General features: G+C 38.5%; 2 protein-coding genes across 2 annotated transcripts; one reads left to right on the top strand and one right to left on the bottom strand.

Annotated features, from left to right (window-relative positions):
* Positions 1–4802: 4802 nt before the first annotated feature.
* Positions 4803–17220, bottom strand: LOC129094371 (AP-1 complex subunit sigma-2-like). The gene is made up of 5 exons (XM_054602511.1): positions 17173–17220; positions 15451–15629; positions 13392–13500; positions 13157–13294; positions 4803–7275 (listed from the first exon to the last, which is right to left on the bottom strand). Exons 2-5 carry the CDS (start codon positions 15627–15629, stop codon positions 7240–7242), a joined length of 462 nt encoding a protein of 153 aa, XP_054458486.1. The 5' UTR covers positions 17173–17220; the 3' UTR covers positions 4803–7239.
* Positions 17221–19181: 1961 nt separating this feature from the next.
* LOC129094060 (retinoschisin-like) lies at positions 19182–23285 on the top strand. The gene is made up of 6 exons (XM_054602074.1): positions 19182–19236; positions 19543–19568; positions 19708–19906; positions 22119–22260; positions 22343–22538; positions 23133–23285. The coding sequence occupies exons 1-6, from the start codon at positions 19182–19184 to the stop codon at positions 23283–23285; spliced, it is 771 nt and encodes a 256-aa protein (XP_054458049.1).
* The last annotated feature ends 128 nt before the right edge of the window (positions 23286–23413 follow it).

Below are 23413 nucleotides of genomic sequence, written 5' to 3'. Positions count from 1 at the left end.
GACATATAAAACCAGAGCGTATCTTTTTGAAACCAAACATTTTTGCACACTGAGCTTGAGTTTTGTGATGCAGATCAGTGTTAGTTTTGTCTCAGAAAAAAGCTCACAGACACACCACGATGTCTTGACACGTATAAGTCACATGATAAAATCTGTAACAGTTTTAAACCCAAACTTTAACAACATGATTGATAGATTTAAATATGCCTTACTCTTCCTCCTCCCCTCACCGTCGGCCGTGCTGGCTGAAGAAGCAGGTGAGGTTCTACCTGTAGTCCACTTTAGATAATGTGTAACTCTGTGATTGGCTTACAGACATCCAATCAAATACGTTTGTGCATTTTGGCGGAGTCAGATGAGATTAACCATAGATATAGACATCCTAGAAAAGTTATGTCTTGTCAGAATGGGTCAATGATTTTCATTTGATGTTCTTTAAATATGAATCACTGGTATTTCTGAAGCTGAATCTCCCGTCTGAACAACAAATCGACCCTTTGGTGTCAATAAAGAAACCTTGAGCTTACTTTTACTCGTCTCACTCAATGTGTAGCAACAGTTTGAGACACATTTACTCTTTTCATTACAGTTGGCTACCTATGTTCAGATAATGACCACAGACTGAACATATGAAGTGGACGTAGTTGTCGTTGTCACTATCTTGGTTTTTGTCTGCCATGATTTTGGCGGCCGCCATCTTGGTTCTTCGCCGTTGATATCTTGTTTTTTTGGTTGTCACCATGGTTATTGGGCATCATAATCTTGACTTTTAACTGATGACATATTTGTGTTTCGGCTGTCACCATCTTGTCTTTTTGCCATCAACATCTTGGGTTTTTTCGTTGTTACCATCTTGGTTCTTGTCCGTCATGATTTGGGTTTTTGTCCGTAGCCATCTTGTTTTTGGTAATCGTCATCTGAATTTTTGGCAACCAGAAGTGACACAAGATGGTTGAATAAGACATTTTTAGGAAATCTAAATGTTACAATTAACATTTATGCAGTGAAAACACACTGGAAATGGGTAAAAGTTCTAAGGCGAGAACAAGGACAACGCCGCGGTTAAGTCCTGACCAGAGGAGTCGCCCCCTGATGGACATTAGAGAGAATGCAGCTTTAAGACACTTTAGCTTTGGCTTCACTTTGCACTGTTAGTGACCAGTTGAGAATGAATTAAAGGAAATAAGATGTTTGTGACAGACGGAACATCTGGAGTAAATCTTTATTGCTGAACTTGACAAGAAAACATGAAAACGACACAATTCATCCTCTGTGTGTAAACACAAGTCCAACAATGTAACACACTCGAATAAAAAAACGAGTGAGTAGTTTAGAAAAAATAAACACAGTTTTAGTTTTTGCAACAATACCAGCTTCTTAAATATGCACTTGGCATTTAATGTGCGTCTGAATATGCACTGAATTGTTTTTTTCACCAAGTGGCTGGAAACCAATTTCAGTTTTGGCTGGTAAAAATAAAGAATCGTAATACTCTGCTCTGGTTTATGAAACTATTGCTTATTATGTGCGAGGTCACAGTCACAGTAGTAAATATAGTTTACATGCTGATATGTCACATGAGGCTGTCAGAGGACAAAGCTTCTTTGTTTTCAAACGTCTCCATGAAATAATCTCCTACGTTCTTAAATCTACAACGGCGTAATAGGACCATTGTAGGTGAAAGAAAACAAATATAAAATAAATATAAATATATAGATTACGGAGCCGAGGGAATGGGTTAATATTTTCTTAAACACTTTTTTTAAAATTCTCTTAAGACTTAAATACAAGAGTTTTTTCTTATAATAGGAGAATTTAGGAGTTTTATTCTTCTAACTTTGTGACTTTAAAATATGAGACAATATTCAAAATGTTCTCGTTAATCTATGATTTTAATCTCAGAGAATATTCAGTTTCTTTTTCGCGTAAATTAGTTTTTCTTTTAAATTTACGACTTCGATCTCAGAGAATAAACATGTTTTTAATACAATATATATTATATATATTTATATACATATTATATATATTATATAATCAGTCACTGTAACGTTTTCATCACCTGAAAGAGAGGAACAGTAGTCAATAAATAAAATAAGCTCAGTGTATTGATCGGCTACATCGTCGCTGCAGGAAAACGCACATGAATTATGGATCAGATTTCATTTCAAATAAATGATCATCCATCAGAGATGAAGGCATTTAACGTTAGGTAGGATTATAAAGCAATAGGAGTGATAATAACCTGTAAACAGAGAGAACACTCATCATATGAGGAACAACATTTCTAATTTCACTTCAGACTGCAGGGATGCATTACAGTGTGATCTCATGATAAACACAGTACAGATGAAACATAACTTCTTTGGTTCTGTTAATGTAAAACTTCCCTGTACAATAAATCAATATATCCTATAAGTCTGACACACAGTTGAGATTCAGAAGAAGATCTGAAATCTGAAAAAATCACATCAGCTTTGGTCAAATCCAGCAGTTTAACGTCGTCACAAATCAATAACTCAGTAGGAAATAAACAAACAGAAAACAAAAAGCAGAACCGGAGTCGTCGTCGGCCTCATAGATCAGCTGGCAGTCAAAGGAAGGCGAGGACAGATTTCATGCGAGTCCAATTTCCTCCAGGACGCTGCGAGGCGTCTCTGCGTCCTGAGGAGGGAAAGAGAGAGTAGAGACCAACAAGAACAGAGAGCTGCAGGTATGACAGGAAGTCAGCATCACTGGTTCCTCCACAAACAGCCAATGAGATTCTTCCATTAGATTCTAACAAATAATCTCTGTGTTTATGATTCTAACAGGTTTTGTTTATCAAGATAATCACTAATGAACACCACATTTATGATGTTTAATGTGTAAAGGAAAAAGCTAACTTTAGGCTATAAAGGAACTGCTGCATCCCCTGCTTTATGGTCTGTTTGACTCTAAATGGAGCATCATTTACTTTTACATTATTATTACATTACAGTCATTTTAGCAGACGCTTTTCTCCAAAGCGACTTACAGTCAGTAGTATGTTACATATCATTCACCCATTCACACACTGATGACAGGCTACCATCAAGGTGCCACCATCAGACTCTAACTAACATTCATCATCAGTCCACACCGATGGCCTTCAGGAGCAACACTACGCCACAGCCGCCCCATTTACTAAATGAACATCATGCTGTATTGAAGAAGACTTGAAACTAGAGATTGAGACCATAAACTCATGTTTACAATGTTTACTGAGGGAATAAATCAAGAGAGAAGTAGAGTCATTTTCTCATAGACTTCTATACAACCAGAGGAGTCGCCCCCTGGTGGACAGGAGAGAGAATGCAGCTTTAAGACAGGAAGACTTGACTTCACTTTTCATAAAGTGGAATTCGCCCCCTTGTAAAAATACATGTAAAGTTAAACAGGTGGCTCCTACTGAAGGAAACAACGACTCGGTTCATCTTCCAAATTCTGCATTTCTACTTTAGGACTTGATGCTACAATGAACTGTTGAAGTTAAAGCTGCACTCATCAACATCTGTTTATATTAACATTGAGTCAAGTACATAAATACAAAGTGAGAGGAGGAGCGTTTAATGTGCTCTGTTCAGACCACCCTCTAAATTCTACATCAATATTTGGGAATTTGATGGTGCATTAAGTTGTTAAAGTTAAACGTGCTGTGAAGTTTTCTTGTAAACAAATACTTTTATTTACATTAAGATTTTCTCACCAAAACACAAATTTTTGACGCCTAATAAATGTGTTGAGTGCATTTTCTTCCTCATGTAATGTTTGAAAGGCAGATTTATTTTAAAATATGTCAAATCTTTCATTGTTTACATCTGTGTTTTCTATTGTTCAGTCTTTTTTCCCTTGTCTTTGCAAGCACACTGCTATGCAAATACCTTAAAAGTGACAGCAGACGTTTATTAGTTGGCCACATGCTGAAAATGTATTTTATTTTATGTTTTTTTTATATTAACTGAATGAAATGAATACATATAAATGAAAGGCGTGTCTCTAAATGAGGAACCAATAACTTAGTTCCACCTTAAAATTCATCATAAATTTCTTTTGATGCCAAAATGACTTATTACAATATTACTCATATTTATATGTGCACACACAACAAATCAAAACAAGATAAAGATGCATTTCAGGTCATAAATGCATCTTTATCAAAGCATGACATTAATGATGGTTCCATCCCATTTAGTCTCAGTATGTCAGTGAGAGAGGATGCACAATACCAGAACCATGGACCCGGGTCAGCTAAATGGAACGCAGCCATCATTAATGTTATAAGACACAATGAGTCTCCTGCCTGCAGACTTAAATCATTACTTTGGTCTACATCTATGTTTCTGTCAATGCTTTAACTACACCAACGTGTTACAAATCATAATCAACAGAAACCGTGCGAACAGAAAAACATCCGGTTTCCTGTTTGCTCGCTTGTGGCAGAAATAAAAAGAGAAGCACTTACGTTGGCGTCCTGAAACAAGGTTCAGCACAAAGTAAAGAGAGGAGTTGCATCAGAGCAGAAAAAAACAGAAATATTGCTTCATGATAAGAGGAGAAAAGAAACAACCTGCTCATCAACAGTCATTTCATTTCAGAACAAAAGTGTTTTAAGAACCTAAACTATGATTTATTCACTGATTATAGAAAACTGATGCAGTAAAAAGTAAATACAGTAACTAAACTTTAAATGTGTCACATGCTGGGAAGAAAAAACACAAAAAAAACAGCCTTATTAAAGAAAGACAATCGACAAAGAATCACAAACATTTTATTAGGAACCTCAGTTGACCGTGACGGTTTGTTTTTCTCAGTAGGACACAGATGAATATCTAAAGATCATTAAAACATTGTAAGAGTCATTGTCCGTTAGTATAAGATAAAGAACCTTTAAGGCTAATGATTTAAAGTGTGCTTTTATCATTCAAAGACAGAAGAGCCTTCGTTAATCAGTGCATAGAGTTAGCATTAGCATTAGCATTAATGTCACTAATACCACTTACCTTCAGAGTGGGCTTTTTGCTATTTATATAAATAGGATATAATCAGGGTCTATAAATAATTTAAAAGATTTTAAATTAAATTAAATAATGAAAAGTTATTATGTCGTCAGGTCTGAACGATCGGGTTTGATCCGATTAAAAAAACAAATCCTACAAATCACATCACAAAACCTACGATTCAAATACTTAAAACAAAACTGTAACAGAATGACATGATACAGAAACAACACCGATGACGGAACTAACTATGAAATATATAAAACTCATACGATGAAAACCTCTTGGCATAATAAACGGAATCAGCTTGTTTCTCTGAGACCTTAAGATCAGACGTCTGATGCTAACGTTAGCTCAGCTAGTTCACCTTATCCGGTTAAAGAATAAAATAATAAAATGGTTTTGTTGAAGATTTATTCTTCATCGTGGAAAAAAGAAATCCTCTTATAACTCAAAACAATCTCAACACTCTTTCATCCCTTTACCCATGAAGGCCAAGTGGTTGAAAGCTCAACTACAAATCTAGTAAGTGGACCTTGAGTTAAAATCATGATGGCACATGATGCAAACTTGCTTTTTTTATTACAGCGGTAAGAATAAAGAGAGGCGTTCAGCTGGTGCCATGCTGTTACCTCAAAGGCCCATTATTCTAATACCCCAATCGTCCGTTTACCTAAAAACAAATGCCAGTTGTTCCCAAAAAAACAAACTCTCCGTGCATCACATGGCTGATTATTCTGCAGAATGACGTCATCAGACCTTCATGTTTGTGATCGTAGTTGTTGTGTGACCCGGGCCGCCCTACTCTCCTTCGATTGGCTCACCCTGATGTTCCTAACCTCAAATGAATCTCACTCCTCATATCTAAACCTGACCAACTCAACCCAGTAACCAGAGGCAGAGTGGAGCGTCCTGTCACCACCGCCTCATGGTTCTATGGCACCCGTTGGTTTTCGGACTGCTGTCATGAAGCATTACGCAATCTTGGATTACGCCCGTCGCCATGTTGTTGTTTTTTGGGACTGAGGAGGAGTGACGTAGAGACGCCGTATACGTCTCTGGTGTCGACCTGTCAATCAGTGTGTAGCCCCGCCCTAAAGCATCCCCTGCTTTATGGTCTGTTTGACTCTAAATGGAGCATCATTTACTAAATGAACATCATGCTGTATTGAAGAAGACTTGAAACTAGAGATTGAGACCATAAACTCATGTTTACAATGTTTACTGAGGGAATAAATCAAGAGAGAAGTAGAGTCATTTTCTCATAGACTTCTATACAATTGGACTTATTTTTGCAGCCACGAAGAAGATTTTTCATGTGTTACCCACATTCTCATGAACAAGGAAGTATTAATACCGCTAAAAGCACACGCCGGGTGGAGGAAGGGGAGGTGGACAAGTCCAACAAACAGCCATCTTTCTTTCAGGAGACGGCTGTTTGATCCCCTTGTAAAACATGAAGTCGATGTTGATGTTTCAGTCACGTAACTTGTCTACTTCAGTAATGACACTTATTTGAACCCAAACAAACTTAGATCCTGTGAAGACAGAAGTTTATTTTGGAAAGACAGTACGCATTGGAATGAGGGAAAACTTTCACGTTGCTCGATTTTCGTAGGAAAACGCACGAAAAATGAGAAGTAACCTTTCGTAGGATATCATTCGAAACGTTGTTTGAGGATACTTTAAGATGTTGTGTTCATGCCGAGGAATACAAATCTGAACATTTGATGATGTCATTCTGCATATTAAATAGCCATGTGCTTCTGTTTGTTGCATGAAGAGTGAATATTTTAAGCTGTCGGTTCATCGGGACTTTTGCTTGGGTTTCCGGAATATTTGTCCATTGGTCCAATGTGCAGCCGACCTCAACTAGTGCGATGAAACCAACGATAAATGTACGAATAAAAGGCATGTAACAATAAGTCAACACAAAATATATATTAATACATCTTATCAAATAAACAAACTGAATACTAATTTCCGCTTAAATGCATTTTCAATCCTCAGTAACAGAGACATTAATCTCTTCATCCAGACTCAATGATTTTCATTAACTGTAGTTTTGAATTTACTGCTGTGACATCGTTTCATGACTTTCACGTACGGAAATTGAACAGTGGGCTGAGAATATTGTTACGACCCCCAGTGAACCATCACAGTGACGGGTGAGGAGCTCAGCATGCAGGACGGTAGCAGCAGCAGCAGCAGTGATGGCAGCCAATCAGTACACAGGCACATTAAAGTACTCATGACGGGGCTGCATGGGGAGAGAGACGCACACAGACAAGAAAACATGGAGACGTTAACAGACACAGAGGACATGCAGGACACAGAGCAGCAGAAAGTGTCACTTAAAGGGGAACTTGTTTCACGCTTTTTAAACCATGTTTCTGTTTCTGAGTGACTAACGGAGACGTTGAGAATACGTTACAGCTCGTTTAGCGGCTGATTTCTCCCTCAATACTGGAGCAATTTAAAAAAACAGTCACTTAGACACAAAAACATGAGAAAATAGGGAGCAGGTGGAGTCACTATTTAAGACTAACTACTTATCCACTTGTTTGCTTTCTTGAGAGTTAGATGTGAAAATAGATACCACTCTCATTACTGTATGATAAATATGGTTGGTTAGCTTAGCATAGCATAGATGAGATGAACAATAGATAATTAGTCAGAGCCAGAGCTCGCTTAGCATAACGACTGGAAACAGCTAGCCTTCTCCAAAAAGTCAAACTATTCCACTACTTAATGAGGTATACAAATGTAGCATTCTTTCTGAACGTCTTTAGGAAAAATGCATCCACAAGTCTGTCTTATTTAAAGGGACAGTGTGTAGGATTTAGTGCAACCTAGTGGTGAGGTTGCAGATTGCAATCAACTGATTAATTGAGTTGTTGCAGTGCTCATTCTATTTCTGCTCCCCTTTAATCCTACACACTGGCCCTTTAAGTAAGAGGTTAAAAACAAGATTACATTCCCCTCAAAGTAAGTAAAGAACCCAGAGGGTGTGAACAATTTAAAACCAACAGATATGGAATCACGTGTTAAATAATGTCAGGTATCCAAACTGTAGGTGTGTAATCATATGAAATAAGAAGACAGCGTCAATGAGACGTCACATAAACATGGAAAACAAAGACAAACAGACTAAAACAGACTTTGTTTTCAATACAAACATGTATTATGGGCTGTGGGGGGGTTAACTAGACCAGGATCTTGGTCTAAACCAGATGAACTAGAGGGACGTCCTAAATCCACACACAGAGTATTCACCTCAGCATCCTAATTCTGGAAAAGACCAGAGGACTCAGAGACCATATTTGGGACCATCACACCTGTGAGGCAAAGATTTTTTTTTATAAGGACACAAATAAACAGAACAAAGCACCTCGACACATGTTAAACGGTGCACCGCCAAAATAAAAGACGCCACATCTTCACGGGAGGACGTCTCTGCTCAATTTATCTCGAATGCAAAAGTTGAGCTGAGCAGTGAATTCTTCTGAGGCATCATTAGGCCAAGAAAAGATCTGCTAGCTGGCACCAAAGTCACGACCAGCTCCTGAGAAATGTTTCATTAAAGGCTTATTAAAATAACTTGACGACTAAATCCCCTGTGGTGTGTTTTCAAAGTAATTATTCTAGCAATAAGAACTAACTGAAGCCAGAGGGGCTCATTCTAAATGTGCATTATGTTTAGGATTTATAAAAGGATGACAGTTATTGTTTCTATTTACGTCAATCCATTAGTCAAACATCTGCTTGTTGAAAATTTGTCACCAAATGAGTAAATTCTGCATCTCGACGTGTCAAATAATTAACCTGATTACTAAACAACACTAACGAGGAGTTTGATTACGAAAGAGTTTCCCTCTGTGTGTTCTCAAGTGGCAGAGAGACATTTCTGGATTTGATCTGATTGCTCTCCTCTGATTATAAAATGACAACAATGAGGAGGCAAAACGATAATAAGAAACTATTAATAAGACCTTTTTCTTTGGTCCACAGATATCGTTTGTATTATTCTGGCTGGTGATGTTTTTTGTTGTTTTATTTTTCTCAACAAATCCAAAGAAAAGACCAAAGCAAACAATAAAGGCTGATACATCTTCTTCCTTTGTGCTGTAGAGCTCCATTGTCATCCAAAAACTAAGAAAATACTTTTATGAATCTGAATTAACCCTTTAAAACACCAAAGTCACACAATAACACAAACTAACTAACAGGTGGAGACAGCAGTAGAGCAGCAACTAAAAGGTTAAGTCTCTGTTTGTGTGAATGTAGTCTGGTGTCTTTGTAGAGAGCATAGATAACAGCTTCAGTTCTTCAAAAACATAAAGAGGTGAAAATATTCTAAATATAAAGTACATTCAAAATGATATTAATTGCTTTTGGTCTTTTCATGGGTTTTGTTGAGAATAAACACTTGTCCTTTTCCTTTAATATCTTAATATTAGAAGATGTAAAATGGTTATTTTGGGTCAAAAACACCACGTAGACAAACCTGCAGAATGATTATTAGTATATGTAACATACTTTTCTAACACGTGTTATTGTTTATCCTTTTTCACCATCTCAGATAAAGAATACTGAAAGAATAAAAATCAGAGCATTTTTGATTCAGTGCTGTTAGTAAAACTATACAAGTTAGTCTATAAACAGGCGGCATAACTCTTTCACTTATCCATGACAATAGTCACAATTTAGATTTGAAATTTGATTAAAAAACAGGAACTTTTAAGAAGTTACAAGTTGCATAAATGAAAATTAAAGTTTTGAATTTCCAAATAAATCTTTATCTTTGACAAAATCGAAAATGTTGAATGTTAAACCAACAGTAGTTTGATTATACCGCCTGTTAGTGAAGCAGAGTTTGATCAGACATGTTTTAACATGTTCCTAACACAGGTTTGAGGTCATGCCTGTTATGACCTCAAGGCCTTTTACAAACCCGGGGCGTTTCTTTCATCCAATTACTTGGGAAAATAATATATATTTTTTTAAACTTTTGTCACATGGAACATGAATATTAGCGGACTAAAAAGTGACGTAAATATTTTTGGAACAAGGTTGATTTTTCTATGCTTAAATAAAGTCATCAACCATCACGTTGTGCGGAACGGACATATTCATATGTACACTATAGTGTACAAAAGCAGACTCTGGGTCAGCAGGACCCTGTAGTTGTTCCTCTGCCTATCAGAATCTTCTCTGGGTCATTAACACCCTCCTCCACAGGTTTTTTCCATTGGATGTTAATGTTTGTCAGCAGTGACCTGATTTTTTCCTCCCAGAACTCATTAACAGCAACATTTTGGCTCAATGACTAAATGCTGAATGCTGAGCAAACAAATCCAGCAAACAGTCTGCTGACACAGATCAGGTCTCTGCTGGACCACAGCGGGTTTACAAATAAGAATTTAGTGTCTGTAGAAACTCAAATAATCACTTATCCAATTCTGCTGAAACTAATTAAAGATGTCCCTTTAATTCTTTAAGCACAAAGTAAAGATATCTGAATAAAGATACGTTTCAGCTTCTGGTTTCATGAATATATGAATCCTAATTGCAGTGAAGCTCTTCACTGTGTTTTGTTACTGTAACAATGAAAAGCTAATCTGGGCCAGAAGTGTGTGTGTGTGTGTGTGTGTGTGTGTGTGTGTGTGTGTGTGTGTGTGTGTGTGTGTGTGTGTGTGTGTGTGTGTGTGTGTGTGTGTGTGTGTGTGGTCTCAGGAATGCAGACAAAGGGGCTTTTGTTTCTGGGCATAAACCCGAGCTCTCCTCCCTTCAACCGTCGAGGAATGTGAGGAACAACGACAATGTAATCGTTTGAAATATGTTAAGACAAACTGAAAGGGAGAACGGCGTGAGGTTCTTTTCCGTTAGTCTACGGTGAAGATATAAAGACATCAAAGTCTTTAATTATAGCTACTTTGTACTTCTTCTATTAAAATGTATCGTACAGATAAGCTGATGAGGACAAAACGTTCTCACTCACAACTCGTCACATGTGGAGACTCTGTGAGGCAAAAACTGCAGTACTTCAAATGGCCACTTGAGGCTCCAAAAATAGGTCATTCCCCATAGACCTCGATGTTAAAATGACCAAATTTACAGCAGAAATAAACATATTTACTCCATAGACTGTATATAGAAGTGGACGTAGTTATCGTGACGTCACCCATTGGTTTGTGGACTGACGTTATGAAACCTTGAGTTCGGCGATTTCTGCCGGCGCCATGTTGTTTTTTTGCATCCAATGAACAAAAGTGAAAGGAACAGTGACGTAGAGACGCCGTATACGTCTCTGTTGTCGACCTGTCAATCACTGTGAGGCCCCGCCCTAAAGCATCCCCTGCTTTATGGTCTGTTTGACTTTAAATGGAAGAGGAGACGCTGCTGCTGCCGGGAGCTGAGCTCTCCTCCTCCCTCCGGAGCTCCGACTGCAGTTCCAAGGCTGTGGTGAAGCTGGATCTGGGTCTGTCCACGGTGGACTGGTCTCTGCTGGATCTGGGTCTGTCCACGGTGGACTGGTCTCTGCTGGATCTGGGTCTGTGGATCACGGTGGACTGGTCTCTGCTGGATCTGGGTCTGTCCACGGTGGACTGGTCTCTGCTGGATCAGGGTCTGTCCACGTCTCTTTTCCGTTGCACATTGGACATGAACAGCCGTCTCCTGGGTGAAAGTCCTGTGTTTGTTTGGACTTTGTTGCTCTTTACATTACGTCACCTGTCATAATCACTACGACCACTAGGGTCAGCCCTTCGCGTCCAAAACTGACACTAAAGGGGTTCGTGGAACGCCATAGTTTGAGGTCAAAGGTCCACTGATTGACGAATTGGGAGTGAGAACGGGATGTTGAGGAAGAGTTATTGATTAGTATCTAAGATTACAGTTAAAGACATCCGGGTTGAGGCAGAAAAGAAACACACCAGCAGCTTCCATGTCTGCTGTGTTCTACTGACACTGGAGACATCGCTGCTGCTGGTGTGTTGTTTCTGCTTTACCATCGTGTTGGTGAATCTACAGAACATCTACAGCTAATGAGCTAATGAGCTAACGCTACAGCGAGGGTTATTAGAGGTGTTTTACAAACTGTACCTGCAAATAGGCGCATCTGAAAGTCTATATTCTGCAAATCACAATCGTAAAAGAATACAAAGGCAAAGAGAGAAATAAAAAGTCAGCCGGAATCAAGATCAAGCAAACTAAATGAGACAATAAAGCACAGTGAAGACAGTGAAAATAAAAATCACAAGGAAATGAAGCCGATGTCACTTTTGAAGGGAAACTTAATTAAAGTACATTATAATTTTCACATATTTTTAGCTGCTCTGCTTTTACTTTTGTCATACAAGCACTCCCACTATTAAACTTAAAGCTGCAGAACTGGAGATTTTTTGATACCATTTATGTTTGTCATTTTTTCTGCAATAGCCATTCAAAGTTTTCACATTCGGTAATTACATCTTTATGATCATTTTAATTATTAGGGTCAGAGTCCGCCCTTCACAAGCTGGCTTCACACTACCTTCACATGCTAAAAGGATTCACAAATGACTCAGTGTAACTGTTTTATGTCATTGATATCAACCTCACTGGTGGCTTCTAATAATTCAAACATTTCTTGCAGACGCTGTTTCGCATTAAAAGCCTTCAACTGAGAAAACACGGGCTGGCTTTTATTGTGAAGGTCTGAAATTTAACATTTCCTTTCAGCGGATCGATTTTAAGTATCGCAGCAGGTAACGAAATATTAAGAAACAGGCACAGTGAGTGGTTTCATCCATCGGATGTTATGGAATAAAAGATTACTGAGTGGAAATGCCAGAAAAAAAGTTTAAATATTGCAAAAAAGTGTTTGCAAGTTTGTTTAGGCTTAAACAGAAAACTGTTCTTGCTGCAACCAGAATTGAAATCTTAAGGATTTTAACTTTAATTGAGGAAGCTGTGCTCGTGTTACATACTCTATTTAACTTTATATTCTTTCATTTCTTCGGTCTGATAAATCTCTAACTGTTGACGGTTACAGTGGAGAGTGACAGCTGATTATTAATACAGCAGGAGAAAGATAGAGAGACTAAGTCATCAGAATGAAATCACTATTGTTCCCACATGGTGTCCGTTAGGTGTCTTACCTCCTGCAGCAGGTCAGCCTGCTCGATGGCCTTCAACACCGTCTTTTTGGACGTCTCCTGAGCTTCTCCACCCAGCAGGAACTCATCCAGGATGAAGTAAGCCTTCTCAAAGTTGAAAATGATGTCCAGCTCACAAACCTGTTGTTTAGAAAATGAAAGAACACTAACTATGAATATTTAAAGTCCAGGATCAATAGGTGGGAATAACATGGAAACCAGACATTAGAAAACGCACACTGCCAAAGTATTTGTCCAGCAGCTCCACGTATCTGTGGATGATCTCCAGCGTGATGAGCTCGTTGTCCTGGTCCTCGATGGCACAGCAGAAGTACAGGCTGGCATATCTGAAACACAGAGACGGACGACGTTAACGTCACAACAACATCTAAAAAAACCTGTAAGAGAGGCGAAAATAGACCGATCAGTCTCCTGTATGGCAACAGCAACGCCAGGACCAAACGCCACCAAACTGCCCCATGGAGAAGAGGGAGGAGCCGAGATGGAAGCTAAGCTAACCCAGCTAGCACCTGAGGCTTCTCCACTACCCAGCATGCTCCTGGCTTTCTGATGTCTAGTCACAGAAATATAAGATGATTGAAATAAGACTTCAGGAGAACCCTACGTCCCGGATCAAACGGCACTTAACGGCCATTGTTTCAACAAACACATGACAAACAAAACCGAACAAAAACAGCAGTACAAACAGCAGCAACAGAAACAATTCTCTGATCAGATAATATGGCCGACATCTTCACATTAAAGGTTCAACAAGAGGAAAACATTGTCCATCATCTTCGACTGTGTTTGAGCACCAAGCATCATGATGTGAACACAGAGTCCACCTCCTCTGGTCCACCGGAGTCCTGCTCTGTCCTGATGTCCGCCTGTCAAGAGCAGCTTGATCCAGGACCATGATGGATCCAGGTCTCTGTGAAGATGCTTTTCAGACAGCCAGGTGCATGCTGGGTAGAGGAGTAGCCTCAGGTCCTAGCTGGGTTAGCTTAGCTTCCATCTCAGCTCTCCTCCCTCTCCTCCATGGGGCAGTTTGTTCCATGCAATAAAATGTCAATTTTCCATGGAAGACAAATTGCAAAAAATAAAATTGTGTACGGCGTCAATTATAGTTCTGAGAAAGAAAGAAAATCTGAACCTGGAGGTCAAACTTCCCGGCAGAGAAAATTGCAATTGGGAGAACTGCAACATCAACCTGACAAAGTAACTACATTGATCTGACTTTATGCATTCTGATCACTAAGGCAGAGTAATATGAGCTGCCTCGCTGTAACAGTGCTGACGGAGCTCTTCTGCTGTTCATGGTGAACTTGGTATTCATTTAAAAAAAGCCAGAAGCCGGACGCAGAAGGCTGCATGAGTTAAGCCTCACTCTGCCATGGTTTCTTTATCCCTGATAATCCCTGAGGCACTCTTTAAGCATGTGATGATTAACTAATAAAGGAGCTGGTCAGTTGATCCCTCACAACCAGGAGGACACAATGGACCCGGTTGATTCTGGAGAGACGAACATAGAATACTGGAACAAGTGTGAAACTCGGAACCTGATGGCATTGATTGTTATGTAGAAAAAGTTCAGACAATAATTTGCTTCTCAGTGACTGTGTTTACATGAACATTAATATTCCAAACAAATATGGATTGAAGCAGAATATTTCATTGGATAAAAACATGTTGTGAATTTAGGAAATGATTACATCAATCTTTAAAATAAATCATGTCTTCATAGTTTCACTGAGGAGCTCAGAATTTAATGTTTTTTACAGAATCTGGTTAAAACAGATGGTTTATTTGTGGCATTATTTTAAATGAGACGTGTAGAATAAAATGTTTTAAAGAAATATCACGATCCAGTTGCGTTTTCTGAAGGAAGCTTTTGACACACATGATGTGTTCAAGGACCGTCAGAAACAATAAAATCTGACTATCATTACAGTTTTTACAGCTTCTGGTTGTGATAAACGGTTCAGTTTTGGCGATTGTTAAAATAAAACATGTTTTTCCATCATCACGCCGGCAGGTTTTGGGGTTCAGAGGGTTAAACACAATGAATAGACATTAGAAAAAGAAGGAAATGAGCTTCATAGTGTTCAAATGTTGATTTAGACTTTGAATGTCAACGTTATGAATGAAGCTTCAAACCTATCAATACAGCCCTAGATAGAACTATTAATGTGTCCGTCCAACAGGATATAATGAGGCTAAATGAATGCTCTTTGTGTCTCCGTCACTCCAATAAAACTCTCTCCTGCTTCTCCATTTTGTTCCCAATTCTCACCCACCTCTTATAAACAACCTTGAGGTCTCTCCACTCCAGGAAGCTGCACATTTTGGGCTTTCGAGCCAGCACCGTCTGCACCAACTCCCTGGTGATCTTCTTCTTCTCCTTATCAGACAGAGGCACGTACCATTTCTGAAGCCGGAGCTTCCCTTGTCGACTGAACAGAAGCATGAACTGCATCTGAAGTGAAATAATGAGAAGACAAAAACAAAAAGGGAGCTTTGAATCACAGTGAGAGACGAGATGAAGCAGCATACAATGAAAATGATTATCAGTGTTTGGCAGAAATAATCGTATTCACTAGCTCTCTCTGAAGTTTTCACTGCTTCTCAAAGTCTTTATCACTATTTCCAAGGTCAACAATTACAAGAATCAACGTCTGTGCGTCACCAAAGATGCTTCTGCTCGAGTCCTCACTTAGACTGGGGGTACATCCCAAGTCTCTTATTTGCATCCACATGTCCTCACTCTCCTCTCAAGGAAACCATGTGAGGAGAGAGGAAACGAGGATATATGTTTTAATAGAAATGAGACGTCCTTTCCTCTGTAGCGTCATGTGAAGAGACGTCTGTTTCTGACGACGGTGGATCAGCTGTCACTTTGCTTTAACAGCTGGAGAGACTTTTAATGGAGTTTGTGTCTGCACACATGTGAACTGTACTAATATTAATAAAGACGAACAGTTATCATTAATGTCAGAGTAGAGGTGTTTCTCTCTGTAGCCTGTTTAACAACCTGTATTCTGTTGTTATACTGTGTTCTGCATCCTGCTTAGAAGCTACAGGAACCATTTCTAGTGGCAGAATAGGTTTATATTACTAATTCATTATTTGTGTCTGTATTTATTGATATTCTGATTGTAAAATCATTATTTAATAACCCAGAATATGACCATTGGTGTCTTTTGAGTAGTATTTATTAGGCTAGATGTTTGGGGGAAATTGAAATAATGTAACTCATATAAAACCCGACTTCAAGAACGATCAGAATCAAGTGACTGAATGTAAATGACATTAATGTAAAGAGCGTTTCTTACTGAAAGACAGACAGTCTCTCCAATTCACGACTTTAATTGTATCCAGAATAAAAGTTATTAAGAACAGATAATGCTTTCTAAGAGCTGTGGAAGCCCATCTTCCCCCAGTAAAATAATAAAATACGATTAAAACTTAGCTTTGTGATGATAAAAAAGGAATAAAAAGATCCTGTAAGTTAATATAATGACACATTTTCTCAAAAATAATGACTTTAACTCTCAAAACAGTGAGAATTTGTCAATAAAGTTTGTCTTTGGTTTCTTTTACTGTCAGCTTTGTGCTTCCATAAAGAACAGAGTGTGTTTCTTTGTTTTATTCTGTACGGATTGAAAAACCCTCTTGAGACTAATTCGTGATATTAGATAATACAAATAAAATAAACTTAAAATAAACACTTCAGCCTAATTGAGGAAATGATGACTGTAAGACATGGAGGTGCTGAAGAAAATGAGAAAGATGCAGAAAATATTACCTTTAATCAGGTCAATCAAACTCAGCCAATGAAAACTAAGAATCCATGCAGACAATCAATTAATATTCAATTATGAGTTATTAATGTGTCTGCTGCCATGTGTTTCAGATAAACACATTAACTTCATGTTCAATACAATAAATACATAGCATGTTATTTAAATATTGATTATATTTAAGCTTTAAACAGTGCATAATACAGTGAGAGTGTTTACCTTTATCTCAGCTGTGGCTGCTGTCCCCTCTGAAGGAAAACACTGAGTCCCACCGCCTCCCATGGAACACACACGGTCAGAGGGCAGCACGCTTCTGATTGGCCAATGACGCGCCCACAACGTCGTTCATTGGCTCAATCTGTGTGATAGTCTCCGCCTACTCGAAACGTTTAACGCGATAACGCGGATGTGATTGGTTGGTATTCACGTCAATCAAACTACATGAAAACGTCATCATCAATACCAGCGTCAGAACGTTTAAATAGAGGCGGAAGAACCAGGAAGTGCGGAACTTAAATGCTTAATAGAAATAATACAAATACAATATTGTTCAGCCTTATTTTATTATTTTTAAATTTTAAAATTTTTAAATTTTTAAATTTTTAAATTTTTAAATTTTTAAATTTTTAAATTTTTAAATAAAATTTTTTTTTTTTTTAAATAAAATTTTAATTTTTTTTTAAAATTTGTAATTTTTTTTAAATTTTAATAATATTTTTTAAAATTTTTTAATTTTTTTAATTTTTTAATTTTTTAATTTTTTAATTTTTTAAATCTTTAAATTTTTAATTTTAAATTTTTAATTTTTAATTTTTAATTTTTAATTTTTTTAATTCATTCATTATTTATTTATCTATTTATTTATCTTTGTAAAATCTTTCATATGAACCTATAGACCAAAGTGATTGATATATAAAACTAAATCAATAAATAATATAATAATATACAATAAATATACTTTATAAAAATACAATTAAACTTTAAAATCTTAAAAAAAACAATTTCTAAAAGTCAATAGAATAAAATAAAATAAAATGAAAAACACACCAGGTACAAAAATAAAAATAAAACCTTGTTTAGATTATAACATTAATCCAAATTCAAAGCCAGATTATAATTAAATGTTTGGCTATGTATTCAAGTAAAGTTGGAGTGAAATTAAATGGTTATATTTCATGGTGTTTAAAATTAAAATAAAAGTGTGAAAAGATTAAAAAGATATGTCTTTTAAAAATACTGAGAGAGCTTGTTATTCTAATAACCAGAGGCAGTGAGCTCCACAGTTTAAGGGGCGTCAATAATAATAATAATAATAACTTTATTTATATAGCACCTTTTAAAAACAAGGTTTACAAAGTGCTTTGACAGACCAGCCAGCAAGACAGTGCATAAGAAACAAAATGAAATAACAAGTGACAATCAAATAAAGAAATAAAGAAATAAAATAATAAAATAAATAAAATAAAGAAAATAAAGAAAATAAAGAAAATAAAGAAAATAAAGAAAATAATGAAATAAATAAAATCAAGTGATAATGGTAAAATATAGTAAACAAATATAAGATAAAATACCAAGACCAAATGAAAATGAACCAATAAAAGCCAATCTATAAAAATGTGTTTTAAGAAGTGATTTAAAAGAGATTACTGATTCTGAAGCCTTATCTCCTCCGGTAGGTCATTCCAAAGCCGAGGGGCCCTTATGGCAAAAGCACGGTCGCCTTTGGTTTTCAGTTTCGACTTTGGAACAACCAGAAGGGCCCCACCTGAGGATCTAAGGCTGCGAGCTGGCTCATACGGGGTCAACATTTCTCCTATGTATGTCGGGGCCAGACCCAGACGTGCTTTAAAAGTGATCAAAGCAGAAGGTATTTTATCCTACGCACCCACTACCAGAATAAAGACAAATTAATAATTATTATATTCCATCTCTGCCAATAGATCCCTCTAAAAGCAGCATCATCTGTGATTTCCTGTGAATTGAGTCTTTTCTTTTAGTCCAACATGTCGTTCCTGGTTGTTATGTTGACTTGTGAAAGACAGAATAAAGAATGATGCTCTCTTTTGATTGGCTCACCACAGGTGCAGTACGATAGAGGAGCCTCAGGGAGGTGTCTAGGGGCCAATAAGGAGTATTAGATAAGGTGGTCACGGGCCTGTGGATTACAGTAATCCCGTTCTCGTCGGGTACCGCACACTCATCGCATTCCATCACAGCTGAAGAGGAAGATGGAGGTCAGTGCTCGGTGTTCTGCTGTGCTCGTCCTCCTGCTTCTATCTCAGGGTAAGAGGGGTATTATTCAATCATTATGACTAAAAAAAACAGGATTATACTTGTTTATAGTGTCTTTTTGTAACCATGAAATGAAAGAACCAGAGCGGATTATTGTTTAAATTTATCAAAAAAAATGTTTTAATTCAATATATAGTTTCTTTTTGAACCCAATTTAGTTTATTCTGGTCACATATACATAAAGTATGCAGAATAATTAGAAATATGTTTTTAGTTTCTCTTGTAAAAAGTAAAAAGTAGCTTTTAGCTTTCACCTTCACTCTCATCTGCTTCTCCATTTCATGCATCCATTCACAGCCCTGTTGGTTGTTCACTCTCAGGAGGTAAGAGCACATTCATAAACCACCTGAGAGAAAAATGATGTGATATGAAGTCTGGATTAACTGTGTGTGTGTGTGTGTGTGTGTGTGTGTGTGTGTGTGTGTGTGTGTGTGTGTGTGTGTGTGTGTGTGTGTCCTTCAGGAGGAGGAGGCCGTCCAGGAAGAGGAGCTGCAGCTGCAGGAGGAGGAGCAGCAGGACATTGAGACGTGGACGGCAGACGTGAAAGCCTGCACCTGTGACTGTGAGTCTGCAGGTTCTCCGACCGTCAGCACACCTGTGACGCTCTCCTCACTGCTGCCGACAGCGCCTCCTCAGGGTCAACCACTGAACTGCATGCCAGGTGAGGACACCGCCCGACAGGTCACATGACCTCGGTTGACCTGTAATCGGTTTCACGCACGAGGATGATGCATGTCTGTTATGAACCAGGCCATTATGTGAAGGACAACGTTTGTATCCTGTGTCCTGTGCACACAGAGAGTTCCAGCTGTTGTGATGGATCACAAATCTGGTGGTACCTCGCTGTGTCCTGACATGCTCTCAATCTAGTCTTGGCTCAGTTTCTGCATATCTGCAGTGGAGCACGATTCACCTTCTGATATGATCTTGACAATTTTCAACTCAAAGTTTCTACAAGGAACTTTCATTTAGTGTTGAATCTGTTGGTCCCTGTGGACTACAGTGGTAGTGTTTCTGAGCACCAGACTCCCTTTAGAAAACCTCTCATTTTACTGCAGCAGGGTCTGACAGTCTGACCTGCTCAGTCCTGGTTCTGGTTCTCCAGTGCCTCCCTTCCCTCCAGCGGGTCCAGCAATACGGTCTGGGTCTCCAGCAGCGTGGTGTCAGTGTTGACTCCCAGAGAGGAGAAGCTCTGCTCCTGGAGGAGGAGGAGGAGGAGGAGGGGAGAGGAGCTCTCCTCCTCCCTCCGGAGAGGAGGAGGAGGAGGTGAAGCCGGATCTGGGTCTGTCCACGGGGAGCTGGTCTCTGCTCCTCCCTCCACGGTGGACTGGCTCCAACTGCTGGATCTGGGTCTGTCCACGGTGGACTGGTCTCTGCTGGATCTGGGTCTGTCCACGGTGGACTGGTCTCTGCTGGATCTGGACTGGACTGGTCTCTGCTGGATCTGGGTCTGTCCACGGTGGACTGGTCTCTGCTGGTCTCTGCTCTGAGCTGAAGGAGTTTCTGGTGAACCTTCATGATTTCATCTGGTTTCTCCAGAATCCGACGACGAGCTTTAAGAATAACTTTATAGAAACAGAACATCTTCTCTCTGATGGTCTGTTTACTGATGGAGGTCTGTAGAGGATCAGGATTAAACTGAAACTGGTTTAGAACCAGTTACAACGACTTTAAGTCACATAGATTTAGGAAATGAAGAGTTGTGAGGAAGAGGCCTGTAAATGCGGTGAGATAATCTCATCACCTGTACAGAATGTGATGATCAGATTAAGAAGCCCAGAATAGTTGGTGCTCTTCAGTTAATAGCTCGAGATATATACCGGACCGAGCAGCACAGATCAGATGATGTCCCGAACATCTTCCTCCTCCTTATCACGCAATCCTCCTGCTATCAGATCTCAGAGGTAATTAGATCAGGCTGCTCAGAATACTTTGTTGGAGAATAAAACCATGATGCTAAATTATGCTTTGATTTAATACTGCATATTGGACTAGTTTGTGTTGTATGAGGCTGAATGATTTGACTACTGTAGTGATTCACGTGGGAAGTGTGACAAAGTGAAAGTTTGTCTTTAAAGGAATTCTTCACCCTTAAAATGATCATCTGTTTATCAGTTACTCTCTACGTGTTACTCTCACATCTTGAAGAAAACTTTGTTCTTCTCTCACGCCTCCAGAATCAAAAAACAGAGAAAACTCTTGATAAAGTGAACGTAGGTCAAGTTAAACAACATCTGTTTAAAAACTCTCACAAAAATCGTGCCGTTTAATCCAAGTTTCATTTATCCAGTCGTCTGATCACTACTAAAACACATGCTTTTTCAATAAAAACCTGGACTTGTCATAATGGTACAATTTGCAAAAGTCTTGCGAGACTGTAGGACAGGTAGTCGAGTCACACAAGAGTTTTTGCAATTTATTGGTAGCCATATAGACACAACTCTTAAAGCTTGACCATTTAAAACACTTCTTCATAAACTCTCTCACGCTTGCAGAGAAGTTTTAAATATTCAGGTTTTAGTGGAGATGCATGTGTTTGTGAAGTAGAGAGCATAAGACTGGAAATGAGACTTGGATTATTCTGCACCAGTTGTGTGAGAGCGTGTAAACAGATGTTCTGATGCAGTTTTGCTGATAAAACACCATTTACCTCAATTCATCAAGACTCTTCTCTGTTTTGTGATCTCTGGTTAATGTGGAGGCATGAGAGAAAAACAATGTTTTCTTCAAGGTAAATCAGTAAAAGTAGCTGATATACAGATGGTTATTTTAAGGGTGAAGTATTCCTTTAAGTCTAGAAACATCGTCTTCATGAGTAAAATCCAAATTAAAGATTGTTACTTATTAAGAATGTTTTTTAATGTCCTCCACAGAATGTCCGTACCACAGAGCTCTGGGCTTTGAATCTGGATCTGTGGAGTCAGACCAGATCAGCTGCTCCAGTCAGGACCAGTACTTGGGCTGGTACTCCTCCTGGGTCCCCTCCAAGGGTCGCCTCAACAACCAAGGCTTTGGGTAATATCACGACAACCCGGTTCTTCTTTTTCTTATCATTATCAGTGTGAACAACAAAAGCACATGTTGGTTGTTGTTAAAGGTGTGCATGGCTCTCCAAGTTCAACGACCTGCATCAGTGGATCCAGATCGACCTGATGGAGGTCGGCGTGGTGTCGGGTATCCTCACTCAGGGCCGCTGTGACGCTGACGAGTGGATCACTAAATACAGCATCCAGTACCGCACGGTGGAGACGCTCAACTGGATCTATTACAAAGACCAGACAGGAAACAACAGGGTAACAACACAGAACACTAGCTTTATTAATCTTTTATTATCAAAACTATATTCAAATCCAACCGTACCATATTCCAAAACTAAAAAACAAATACACAGAAAAAATAAAATAAAAAAAGAAATCTTGCAGCCGAAACTTAACTCAAAACATAAATATAAACTTTACAAACTGTGAGCAGTTTTAGGTAGAACTACGGTTTAGAGAAAATGAGTTCCTACATGAACCTGCTCACAACAAGGTCTGTGTTTCAAATATGTTTGTTTTTTTCAGCACTAGACTGATAAATATCACTACAGGTAAGATGAGTAAGTTTTGATTTTAGGGTGAAATCAACCGTTCCCCATTATTGCTGCCAACTATGATCTATGGCACTTGAAGTGAGAATAAAAAAAAGGAAAGACATAAAATAACAGTTTGAGATCAAATCAGTTAATCAGCCTAAGAATATTATGAAAACACAAATATATTAGTAGATTAGAAATATGATCTAGATAAGAAACAAATTCTGGCTCTCAAAAGGTGCTAAATTAGTTTCATGAGAGACGTGCTGATAAACTGATTTAGTGAATATTTATTAAACTTTCCACTCATCAGGTCTTCTATGGGAACTCGGACCGATCCTCCACGGTTCAGAACCTGCTGCGCCCCCCCATCGTGGCCCGCTACATCCGCCTGCTGCCACTGGGCTGGCACACCCGCATCGCCATGAGGCTGGAGCTGCTCATGTGCATGAACAGGTGTCCCTGAAGGCGCCACAGCCTCCTTACAGTCCATCATGATTACCTGATAACCAAAAAACCTGCAGCCTGCCAAAAAAAAAGATCCATCATGTTACTTTGTTAGGACCAGTGGTGGAAAGTAACTAAGTACATATA

Source organism: Anoplopoma fimbria, chromosome 8 (genome assembly GCF_027596085.1).
Source record: "Anoplopoma fimbria isolate UVic2021 breed Golden Eagle Sablefish chromosome 8, Afim_UVic_2022, whole genome shotgun sequence".
Lineage (NCBI taxonomy): Eukaryota > Metazoa > Chordata > Actinopteri > Perciformes > Anoplopomatidae > Anoplopoma > Anoplopoma fimbria.
The sequence above is the reverse complement of the archived record's forward strand: the minus strand, read 5'-3'. Positions and strand labels throughout refer to the sequence as shown.